The 12,922-nt window shown below is 44.0% G+C and overlaps 1 protein-coding gene and 1 long non-coding RNA gene across 3 annotated transcripts in view; both read right to left on the bottom strand.

Annotated features, from left to right (window-relative positions):
* The window catches only part of LOC308695899, a 670,325-nt gene that overhangs the window by 502,492 nt on the left and 154,911 nt on the right, over positions 1 to 12,922 (bottom strand). The gene's annotated exons all lie outside the window — the stretch shown is intronic.
* Positions 1 to 12,922, bottom strand: part of LOC308695881 (protein NLRC3-like) — a 155,665-nt gene that overhangs the window by 120,604 nt on the left and 22,139 nt on the right. For both annotated transcript variants that reach the window (XM_081374141.1, XM_081374142.1), the window contains exons 8-10: positions 11,211 to 11,381; positions 4,404 to 4,577; positions 2,002 to 2,175 (exon numbers count right to left, since the gene is read on the bottom strand). In XM_081374141.1, coding sequence (XP_081230267.1) covers positions 2,002 to 2,175; positions 4,404 to 4,577; positions 11,211 to 11,381 — 519 coding nt within the window. The remainder of the gene's footprint in view (positions 1 to 2,001; positions 2,176 to 4,403; positions 4,578 to 11,210; positions 11,382 to 12,922) is intronic.

Genomic DNA, 12,922 nt, shown 5'->3' with positions numbered 1-12,922 from the left:
AAATCCTGGAAATTAAACAATTACTAACTAGATAAAAAACATAAAAATGTGAGCAAAATGGAAAACCCAGAAAGTGCACTGCTATAAACAATGAAACATAAGCCCTGCTGTCTTCAAATAAATAAACTTCAGTCACACTGTAATTGCTGTACTTTATAATTCAAGTCAAGTCAAGTCATCTTCATTTATATAGCACTTTTAACAATGTAGATTGTTCCAAAGCGGCTTTACAGAGATACAAAGGTAGTTTAAAGTAACAGAGATTGTTTGAATTGATTAAATAAAGTTATTTTCCAGCTAAAGTTAATTTGATTGATTCACTTCCGTCGCAACGGTCATTAGTTATTAACTTAGGGGCCGCTAACACGACACCGTTTTAACAGGAAACTCTACACAGACTTTAAACGCGAAACCTGTGAGAACGCTGATGGCGTGCACGTGTATTACGAGTTCAGTCTATTGGTATGCTCGTTTGAATATATGTGCACAGGTTTGTAATTCCCTACAAACCAAGCCTTAAAAAACTACTTGTCTGGCCTTAACATTTTTGATACAGAATTTTATCACTTCGGGGTAGATACGTGAACCGAATTTTCCCGACAACGCTTTATCTGTAGAGTGGTAAAGGGATCCTCCATAAGGAGAAACTAGTTGGCACTTTAGCACCCCGCTATGACATCGGGTCCAGGCGCAGGTCCTTCATCAGATCTGGATACAGCCTGGATCTGGCAGGCTGCGGGAAAACCTCGGGATAAACAAAAACACTGAAATTAGTGTAGGTGCCATTCTTCTTATGATGTAACAAGTACATCAGGATTTATGGGAAGTGTTCCTGGTTCCGGCTGACCTGATCTATGCAGCCTAACATTGAATTATAGAAGTCTACAGTATAATGTGTTATGTGTATGCTAGATCAAAGAGATGTGTCTTTAGTCTAGCTTTGAACTGACAGAGTGTGTCTGCTTCCCGGACAATGATAGGAAGACTGTTTCATAGTTTTGGTGCTAAATAGGAGAAGTATCTTCTGCCAGCAGCTGATTTTGATATTCTAGGTATTATCAACTGGCCGGAATTTTGAGATCGCAAGAGACGCGAAGGACTATAATGTGTTAAGAGCTCGCTCAAGTACTGCAGAGCTAAACCATTTAGTGCTTTGTAAGTAATCAGCAATATTTTAAAATGTATATGATGTTTAATAGGGAGCCAATGCAGTGTCGACAGAACAGGGTTAACCCCATATTTACACCGCACACGTCTGCGGCGCATTACGGCTGCGACACGGCTACCGGAGCTGATCGCGCCCATTCTAGTCAATGCTTGTGTTTACACCGGCCGCGATGCGGCGCGTTTCAGAAGCTTCCCAGAAGCGGCTCTCCGCGCCGCTTCGCTAAATATAGGCGCCTGGTCTATTTTTGACGGACGCGCGTCCAAGTCGCACCGGGAATACAAAGTAAAAGTAAAAAATACATTGTCAAATTCAAATTAAACACCCTGTGCAAACTCCCAAACGTATTACACGCCAATATCCTTGGTAGAAACCATAGACTGCATGGTAGAAACTCGTAGAATCACGTGGTCTCGCGCATCCAGTCGCTCCGCTTCTGAAATGCTTCTGGTGTGAGTTGGCACCGCGTGGAGGACGGAATAAAACCTTGTCGCAGCCGTAATGTGCCGCAGGCGTGTGCAGTGTAAATGAGGGGTAATATGGTCATACTTCCTGATTCTAGTAAGAACTCGAGCCGCTGCGTTTTGGACCAGCTGTAGTTTGTTTATTAAGTGTGCAGGGCAACCACCCAGTAGAGCATTACAATAATCTAGCCTTGATGTCATGAACGCATTGACTAATTGTTCCACATTTGTCAATGAGAGCATATGGCATCATTTAGATATATTTTTAAGATGGAAAAATGCGGTTTTACAGATACTAGACATGTGACTTTCAAATGAAAGATTGGTATCATGATGGTATAATGATGGTATAATTGGTATAATGATACTAACTGTATTTTCTCCAGCTTGAATTGTGGGTTCATCAGTAGATCACTGAGGTTTTTCACTCCAGAGTCTCCTAGTTCATTCCCGCTCAGGTCCAGCTCTCTCAGGTGTGACGGGTTTGATTTCAGAGCTGAAGTCAGGATGAGACTCTGTTTCTCTGTAATATTGCATCTATTCAGACTGAAGACAGAAAGAGAAAATGACTCAGATCTATGATGATCAACTAACGTGTTTGGGGGGGGGGGTCTATAACAAAGTAATTCTATAATTACTTTGTTATAGAAGTTACCAGTATTATAAATGAAATGTTCTTTTCATGTATTCTTTAATGTCTGTATTTGATATCTGAATGCAGTAAAAGTGCTTGCTTATTTAGCCTGGCTTCCAGAAATGAAATATGGACTTGTTGTGTGTTTGAAAAAGGTCTTCAACGTGTTAAAACATATAGGGGTCATTGAAGCCAATAGTTTAAGGGACCATTTCTTTGTTAAAGCCTTACTTTCCAGTTAGACTGAAGTGTAGCTCTCCTTGAGAGAAAGAACACATTATCTTGATGGTTTGAGAGGACTCTCCTGTTTATAGTTAGAGCCTGGTGAAAGAAAGTTTTCTTTCATCGAAGCAGAGACCAGGAGACGTTGGGATCACGTTCAAACAGAAGAGTTTCTTTATTGAGCACGGCTGCAGTTCTTCCAACATAATCTAAAGTATGTAACTGTACATGGTGTCTTATAGGCATTTTAGGAGGAGGGACTTTTAAAAGTGGAGACAAATTCAAACAAAGCATGTAACAGGTTTAGGTAACACCCTAGACTGAGGGTCTGGCCAGTCCTAATTCAATCAGCATAAGGCTCCAAGAGCCATTTGGGTCCGAAAGCCATTTGCAGAACAAAAGGTGAGATTCTCAGTGAATCATTCGTGTGCTAATCCCATCAGTCTGAGTGAAACTGGGGCTCCAAGAGCCATTAAAGACAATAAGGAGAGAACAGGAATTGCAACTTTGCTGAGATCTTTACCTTAAAAGCTAAAATCAGTATTCTTCTCTGTGATGTTATGTAAGGAAGCATATCTGAAATAGATTCTAAAATTTGTAACCCTTCACTGGCCAAATCCAACCTTGGAAAAGCTGTGTGTGTTAGACTGTGTGTTAGGCTTCTTGGTTACAGGTTAAGGAACAAGTGGCATTATTGGAGATTGACTGAGTTGTTGTTCTGGACACGCTGGCGCCCAGTAACCCAAATCAACCTGGAAGCAACCTGGAAGGTCACGACGTGCCTAACTTCAGGGTCTGAGTGTCAGCTGCATAATCGATGGAGATATGCTTCAGTCTATCTGTATATGTGTGGAAAATTACTATGTTTACCTATTTCTTAGCCAATCAGAAACTGCAACCTGAAGCAAGGACATAGCTTAGACCTTGGTGTAGGGTGTAACTGCTGTGATCTCTGTAACTGTAAGCAAGGCGGCCTACAAACTCCTGTGTGAGTCTTGAAGCTGACTTCTGCTGATGAAACTGCAAACTATCTTCAGTAAAACTTTTCTTCAATTTATTATAATTCTGACTTCGAGTCTTCTTTCAAACATCTGGTCCTTGGGTCCTAAACTGTTACCCCCTAACAGTATATGTATAGCCCTCATGTTACCATTGTCTTCTTTCTAGCTTTGTTCCCTCTAACTGCTGTTGGTGTTGTTCATATTTCTTAGTCAAGTCTTTCTTTTTTTTCAAAGCTTTGAATCAATTAAAACTATTTATTCACAAAATGATTCACTGTTTCACACCCATTACTAGTGTTCAGTCAACTTATAGTCTAATAGTCAGAGTTATTTAAAAGAAACTAGAGCGACACTCAGTCGAAAAGCAAACTCATAAGAACAGAAACGTCTCACAGAGCAGAAGGGCAAAAGCTCACTAGATCATGATTTTGAGTATGAATACAGAGTGTGAAATCAAGCTATTTCTGTATTTTAAGCAAGATGAGTGAGAAACGTCAGCACAGAGAAAACTGGCTTGTGAAACTGCATGATTGTGAACATCTGGAGACTCATAGACCTGCTGTAGAGAGATGCAGTGAATCTGGGCTTGATGGAAAACTATTGTGTTCAGAAAACCATTTCACTAAAAGGTTATCTAGAATTAATAAAACAAAATTATGCATATTAATTATCAAGGTATACTCCAGAACAGCAGCACATACACTGACCCATAATGTCTATTTGACCTGGAGCTCGTATCACAACTAAACTGTGTTGACGATTATCATCATCATGACAGAACCTGCAGCATCTGATCTGATCTTGATAATTTTGATGCAACAAATTGTCCAGCTTATTATATAACTAAAATAATATATTTGTTATGAATATTTTGCCTGCATATAGCTAATTTAGTTAATTATTTGATCCCGTCTCACCTCAGTGTCTTCAGTTGACAGTCTGGATCCTGTAGTAAATCATGGAGCTGCTTCACTCCTGATTGTCCAGGATCATTTCCTGTGAGATCCAGCTCTATCAGGTGTGAAGGGTTTGATCTCAGAGCTGAAGCCAGAGCTTTATAACCTTCTTCTGTCACACTGCAGTTAGAGAGTCTAGAACAGAGAGGAAAACATTCAGCTGATTAATCAGTTAAACCTGAACAATATAAATCCTTAAACTGAATTTTATTTTATTCTTTGTACAAATGTATTGAAAGTCAGTTGCAAAAACGTCTCAGGTTACGTATGTAACCCTGGTTCCCTGATAGGGAACGAGACGCTGCGTTTGAGACGCGGTGGGAACGCCCTGCGTGATTGCGTCATGAAGCACGTGTATAATCAGTCCAATGGAAAGACGAGACGTCATAGGCGGGTGACGTCATCGACCAGGAAACTATAAGGCAGCCCCGCTGACACAGATCGCGTTAGCTTCTGAAAAAGCCTGAAGCAAGTCGGTCAGGGCATGCAGGAAGTATGGCAGGCGAACGCAGCGTCTCGTTCCCTATCAGGGAACCAGGGTTACATACGTAACCTGAGACGTTCCCTTTCAAGGGAACTCGAGCTGCGTTTGAGACGCGGTGGGAACCCCATACCCACTACGCCATAAAGCCAAATGCCCGTTCTGTGTGAAGTACTCGCGCACACTAAGAAGCAAGCAACCTGACCCCAGGAGTGGAGAGGTCTAGATCATAAAATCTGACAAAAGTATGAGGTGAGGACCAGCCCGCCGCATTACAAACATCCTGAATAGAAACTCCTGAAATTAAAGCCTTAGAGGCAGCCATACTCCTCGTGGAATGAGCTCGGACAGCCAAAGGTGAAGGCTGTCCGGCCGCTTCATAAGCCAGTGAGATAGCCTCAACTACCCACTTGCTCATCACCTGTTTAGATGCAGGACAACCTTTCCTGGTTGACCCAAAGCAGACAAACAATTGTTCCGATTTACGCCACAGGGCAGCTCTGTGGACGTAAGCATCCAAAGCCTGCACAGGGCATAACAGATTAAGATTTTCCTGATCTGGGGTATTAAATGGTGGAGGATAAAAGGCCTGCAGCACTATTGGCCCCGCAACATTAGTAGGGACCTTAGGGATGTAACCCGGTCTAGGGTAAAGAAATGCCTTCACCATACCAGGCGCAAACTCCAAACATGAAGGAGCAACCGACAAGGCTTGCAAATCTCCAATTCTCTTAATAGAAGAAATAGCGAGAAGAAATAAGGTTTTTAGAGTGAGGAACTTCTCTGAAACCTCTTCGATGGGCTCGAAGGGAGCCAAGGCCAGACCCTCAAGTACAATGGCCAAATCCCAAGCCGGTGCTCTAGAGTGCAATGCAGGTCTCAACCTCAAAGTACCACGGAGAAAACGAATAATTAGAGGATCTCTCCCAAGAGAAGTGCCCCCCAGAGGGGTGTGGTAGGCCGATATAGCCGCCACATATACTTTCAAGGTAGAAGGTGATAATCCAGCAGAGAAACGGTCTTGCAAAAAATCAAGAACTGAACCAACAGGGCAGTTAACAGGATCTAGGTGACATACACCACACCAGGTAGAGAATAATTTCCATTTCAGTGCATAAAGTTTTCTTGTGGAAGGTGCTCTGGAATGGAGAATGGTCTCAACGACCTCAGTCGAGAGACCGGATTCTATAAGCCGAGCCCCCTCAGAGGCCAGGCCCACAGTTTCCACAACTCCGGATTGGGGTGAAATATTGTGCCCCCTGCTTGGGACAGCAGGTCCCTCCTGACAGGAATCTCCAGGGGAGAGCCGTCCAGAAGAGACACTAAGTCCGAGAACCACACTCGAGACGGCCAGTGAGGGGCTACCAGTAACAGACGGACCCCTTCCCGGCGAACCCTCTCCAGAACACCCGGAAGCATTGATACCGGGGGAAAAGCATACAGGCGTAACCTCGGCCACACCTGCACCATCGCATCCAGTCCGAGAGGAGCTGGGTGCGTTAGGGAGAACCACATGGGACAATGTGACGTCTCTGATGATGCAAACAGATCGACTTGAGCCTGACCAAATTTCTCCCAAAGAAGCTCCACCACATCGGGGTGAAGTCTCCACTCCCCGGGCCTCAGCCCCTGCCTCGACAGGATATCCGCTCCCAGATTCTGATGCCCCGGAATATACACTGCCCTCAGTGACAGCAATTTCCCCTGGGCCCATAGAAGGATCTGATGGGCCTGCCTCCATAAATGACGTGACCTCAGACCCCCCTGATGGTTGATATAAGAGACCACCGATGTGTTGTCCGTGCGGACAAGCACATGGTGACCTCTCAGGTCTGACAGGAAGTATTTGAGAGCTTGGAATACCGCCATCATTTCTAGCCGATTTATGTGCCAAGAACATTGATGGTCCTGCCAAAGACCTTTCGCCGAGCGGCCACTCATGACCGCCCCCCATCCCGTGAGGGAAGCATCCGTCGAAAGCGTTACGCGTCGACAAGAAGCCCCCAGCACTGGGCCCTGGGCGAGGAACCAAGGTTTCTTCCACATGACCAAGGCACGAAGGCATCGCCGCGTGACCTTGATCGTGCGAAATGGATTTCCCCTCGGAGAAAACCCCTTGGTCCTGAGCCACCACTGCAGAGGTCTCATGTACAGAAGGCCAAAAGTGATTACGTTGGACGCAGCTGCCATGAGCCCCAACAGTCTCTGAAACTGTTTCACAGTGAGTGACTGGCCTAGTTTTACCCCCTTTACGGCTGTGAGAATCGCAGAAATACGTGCAGGAGACAGACGTGCTTGCATTGTTGTCGAATCCCAAATTACACCTAAGAAAGTGGTCCTCTGAGCTGGAAGGAGCACACTCTTCTTGGCGTTGAGCCGCAACCCCAACCTCTTTATGTGAAACAGAACGACATCTCGATGCCGAACTGCCATCTGCTCTGACTGAGCTAGAATCAACCAATCGTCTATATAGTTCAATATGCGAATGCCCTGGAGTCTCAGAGGAGCCAGAGCTGCATCCACACATTTTGTAAAGGTGCGGGGTGATAAACCTAGGCCGAAGGGAAGAACCCGATACTGGTATGCTTCGCCCCCGAAAGCAAACCTCAGGAACTTCCTGTGATGAGGATGGATAGATACATGGAAGTACGCGTCCTTCAAGTCTATTGTGACAAACCAGTCCTCGGACTGAATCTGTGACACAATCTGTTTGAGCGTAAGCATTCTGAACTTGAGTTTCTGAACTCTGCTGTTTAAATGACGCAGATCTAGAATAGGACGCAACCCCCCATCCTTTTTTGGAACAATGAAATAACGGCTGTAAAACCCTGACTCTCTGCTGGGAGGAGAAACCCTTTCTATAGCCCCTTTTTTTAGAAGCGTCAGAACTTCTTGTTCCATAACCAGAGCCTGCTCGGAGTTCACCAGTGTAGGAAGAACCCCTTGAAATCTGGGCGGACGAGAGCCGAACTGAATTCTGTAACCCTTTTCTATTATATTCAGGACCCACTGCGAAATATTCGGTAGAAGTTTCCACGCTACCAGAAATTCCGCTAGGGGAACCAGTCTCTCAAGACTGGCCTCTGGATTTGGTTGAACAGTCATCTCGGTGCCCTGAAACGGCGAACCGGCAGGGAACAACCGAACTGACCGTTTTACGACCCTCCTCGGAGGATCGTATGGGGACGCTGACACTTCGGTGCCCTGAAACGGCGAACCGGCAGGGAACAACCGAAGTGGCAGCGCTGCAACTCTCCTCGGAGAATCGCCCCCCAGAGGGCGCCGAGGAGAAACAGTTCCTCGAAACCGTCCCTCCCCGGAGGGGACCACCCTCAGAAGCCTGATAGCCTCGGGGTCAGGACTTCTTCTTAGTCCAAGCTTTCTTAGAGATGACGGTCCTCAGATCCTGTCTACCCCTAACTGGCTTGGACTGTGACCGCCACCCAGACTCCCCAGGTTGTGGAGGAGCCCGAGTGGCGACACTCTGTTTTTGTTGCACTCTGTGCTGCTGTGAGGAGCTTGTAGACGGCCGAGACTGCTCAGATTTAACAACACGAGAAGCAGTCTCGGAGACATTGGACCGGCGAGGAAGAAACCTCTGGAGCGCCACAGATTGTTTTTTCGTTTCCTGAAACCTATCGACGACACAATTTATAGCGTCGCTGAACAGACTTGTAGGCGAAAGCGGCGCATCCAGAAGAATAGACCTATCTTTATTCTTTATATCTGAAAGATTTAACCATAAATGACGTTCTGTGGCCACCAGGGCTGCCATAGACCGACCTACAGATTTGGCCGTCTCTTTGGTGGCCCGCAGAGATAGATCTGTTGCGCGACGCAATTCTCGAATTGCGTCAGCACTGACTTCCTCACAATTGTCCATGTCTTTCAGCAGGTCAGCCTGGTATGCTTGTAAAATAGACATAGTATGTAAGCATGCCGCGGCTTGACCTGCTGCCGAATATGCTTTACCCACCAGCGAAGATGTAGCTTTTAATGGCTTGGTGGGTAACGTCGGGGCTTTCAGAGATGACGCTGTCTCGGGGGAGAGATGGCTCGCAAGCGTCTCTTCCGCCGGAGGCATTGTCAAATAACCATAGTGAGAAATATCCTTTATTTTACTATAGTTAGCTGTCTGTGGATTATGTACTCTGAATGACACTGGTTTATTCCACGATCTCGACACCTCGGTGTGGAGATCGGGAAAAAACGGAAGCTCCCGACGTGGAGGTCGTGATTTAGATGGCAAATATCTATCATCTAATAAACTCTTACGGTTTGATTCACTCTCAACTTCATCTGCTGGCCAGTCAATATTTAATTTAGCAACAGCACGAGTTAAAACCTCCATAAGCTCCTCATCAAAATGGGAATAAGCTGGCGAGGACTCATATTCCCTTTCCATATCAACACTGACGACATCCAATTCCTCAGAACTGGATAGTCGCAACATTGGTGTCTCAACCTGGGAAGGAGAAGCCGCAGCGCGGGCTCCTTCCTGGGCAGAGGCACCGGATTCAGCAGGTAAGGGCTGAGAAAGGGCGGGGCCCGTCTCAAACCCCGCTACTAAATCCATATGCGAACCCCAAGATGAAAGCCTCCGCTGTGCCTCGGCAGCAGCGGGACCCGCACCTCGGGGAGCGCGAACCGAACCGTCCTCCTCAAAGAACGCCCGGCGAGAGCGGAGCGTCCGCATGGACAGCTTAACGCAATGCTCACAGTCAGCTCCCTCGAGAACTGACTGGGCATGCTCCACTCCCAAACAAGCAACACAAAGCTGATGTGTGTCACCACCCGTGATGTAACGAGGGCAGGGGACAACACATTGCTTAAAATCTTGCTTGCTCGCCATCATATATATATATATATATAAATATATTGTGTGTGCTTGAACTGTGACAGACAACAGTAAATAGACAAGGACAGATATACAGAGAGCGCTTGCTGAAGGCACAGAAGCTAACGCGATCTGTGTCAGCGGGGCTGCCTTATAGTTTCCTGGTCGATGACGTCACCCGCCTATGACGTCTCGTCTTTCCATTGGACTGATTATACACGTGCTTCACGACGCAATCACGCAGGGCGTTCCCACCGCGTCTCAAACGCAGCTCGAGTTCCCTTGAAAGGGAACTGACAATTTAATATGGAGAAAAACAAAAGGCTCAGAGAACTTTAATATGTTAGACGTCAACATCCCTTTCAAAATTGCAATTATCTAAAACTGTACAGCTCTGAAAGTCTATGATCTGAATGATCCACAAAATCGGAAAATTCGAAAATTAAAGTTTGGGAATGGCCCAACAAAGTTCAGACTTCAATTCCATTAAAATGCTGTGGAAGGACTTGAAACACAGCTCATGCTGGAAAGCCTGCAAATGTCACTGAGCTGAGGCAGCTTTGCAAGGATGAGTGAGACAAACGGACCAAAATACCTTCACAGTGGTGTAAAACACTCATAAACTACAGGAAGTATTTAGTCGAGACTAGCTGCAAAGCTGAAAGCAGAATCAAAGATACACAGCTCCCTCAAAAGCACTAAAATACATTTAGTGTATTTACCAGCTCTAACAGAATCATCTGAATTCTGACTCAACACTAGGTATGCAAATAACGATTAAATCACTAAATTATAAATTACTATTAACAAAAACAGCACAATTTAAGTGTTAACTTATAAGTAGAATATACATATACAGAAAATACTTTATCCACTAAATATAATCCCCTGCAATTATTTGCATTACAGTGCAGCACAAAATGAATGCTTAATGTCACTTCAGTATTACTAAAAAACACAACAACAATAAAATGGCACAATGACAAACTTGCTTATACTGAACATCAAACTTTTATCAACAAAACAAATAGGACATATGGCATAGGATTCCCCCATTGTAACAATGATAAATGAAGGTGTTTGGATTTTCCTCTAAATTTAAAATAAATGCTTAGTTTGTGGTTCATTAGTATTAATGAAAATACATCAATAATAAAATAGTACAATGATAAATTCACTTATATTAAACATTGGACTTTTATTAACAAAATTGATAAGAAGGATGATATGCTATACCCACATTGTAACAAATAAATAAAATATCTTTGGATTGCTTAGTTTGTGGCTCATTATTATTTTGAATGAAAAACACAACAACAATAGAACAAAGACAAACTTAATTATATTAAACAAAGAAATGTAACTTTTATACATAACTTTTAGCCTCCGGGATCATCCTTTCAGTCATTGCACCTTACTTTAGTCATGTGACTCCTGTGGCTCAACTTACCTCAGTATCTCCAATTTACACTTTATATTCTTCAGTCCAGTGCAGAGTAGCTTCACTCCTGAACCCTGCAGATTATTATTGTTCATGTTCAGCTCTTTCAGATTGGTATCTGATCCAAGAACTGCAGCCAGAGCTGAACAGCTTTTGTCTGTTAAGTTACAATCATTTAACCTACAATAAATCACAACACAGGATTAGATGGAACACATACAATACATTTTCTATATACAAATATTAAATACATTTTCCATTTTTTTTTTTTTTACATAAACACCATACAGTGCATACAAACAGCATTCATATTCAAAAACTATTTCCAGTACATTAGTATTTTTTATTCAGTGAAAAATTACCTAGATAAAATGAAGCATGTCTGAAAAAATATTTGTGTTAAGATTTATAGCTATAGGATTTCTTCTCTATTTCTGTCACCTGATGGAGTTTGGGTTTTTGCCACTGTTGCCTCTGGCTTCCTTAGTTGGGGACACTTAATATTCAACAATATTATTGACTTGACTGCACCGACACTATTTGATGAGACAGTTCACACTTTTTTGGCAAGTTAAAGGCCTTTCACTATAATTCTAAAAATGCCTTCATTTACATGTACATGTCCTTTTGATATAAAATCTTTAATGATTTAAGTAAAGCTAAGATTACTTAAACCTAAGAAATTGTATTTGTTTTTAATATTTCAAGATTAAGTTTAACCGATGGCTGATGCCAATATCTTAGAAAGCAGGGTGATCAATAGGTGATATATCATTAATTTAAAGATAGTAAAAAAACATCCATAACAATTACTGAAATTCAATTTATAGTTATTTTACTTAATATTTGCTAAATTAGAAAAAAAAATATGAAAAAAAGATTTTGAACTTGATAAAAAAGTAAACTTTTTTTGTAGAAAAAACATCAAATATGATACAACAGGCTTTTGATAAATGTTTAATCTCTCGATCTACATATTACATTAATAGGGAGCTCACAACGGAGCCAGAGGGAGGAAGGGAAGAGGCGAAGCCAGAGGAGTGTAGTCTCGAGGCGAGGGCAGGTCAAGGAATGACCAAGGTGGAGCCGGGGAGACGAGGGAGCCCGGCGGAGCTAGTGGACTGATGGGCCACGGTGGAACTGAGGGAGGTAGGAGCCAAGGTTGAGCTGATGGACTGACGGGTTGAGGTGGAGTCCTGGTCGCGGAGGTTGGAGTGTGAACCCGTGGGCTCACCTCACTTAAGGCTCAGGCGGTGAGGTGGCAGCCATCTTGGCTGAGGGCTCGACAGGCATGACGTGAAGAAGCCTTGGGTCAGGCTGTGTTCTGAATCGGGGCGCGCCGCTCTCCAGACACCTATTGACGGTCTCTTTCCAGTCCAATCCTGTCGTGTCTGGGAGGTCGCTATGGTGATGAAAAGTTCCCGATCCAGAACAGGGTCCCTAGGGTCTTGTCGTCCAGGGCGCTGGTGGCGGCAAGACAGATTAATTTCTTAACAAAAGAAAAAGGTTAGGGCTCTCCTGAGCCAGGACGATCATTCTTGCCCTATCGTCCATTTTGGGCGGTCCAATCTTCTGTCACGGTGTGGTGCAGGCAGAAGATGGAGAATCAAAAGTTCCAATGCAAACTTTTACTCACAATATAAATAATACAGGTACATAGAAGACAGGCAGAAGGTTCACACACACTAAATACGACGGAGATTGGACAAAGGACCGACTGA

Source organism: Scardinius erythrophthalmus (assembly GCF_964197995.2).
Source record: "Scardinius erythrophthalmus genome assembly, chromosome: 9".
Classification (NCBI taxonomy): domain Eukaryota; kingdom Metazoa; phylum Chordata; class Actinopteri; order Cypriniformes; family Leuciscidae; genus Scardinius; species Scardinius erythrophthalmus.
This window is presented reverse-complemented; position numbering and strand designations above follow the sequence as displayed.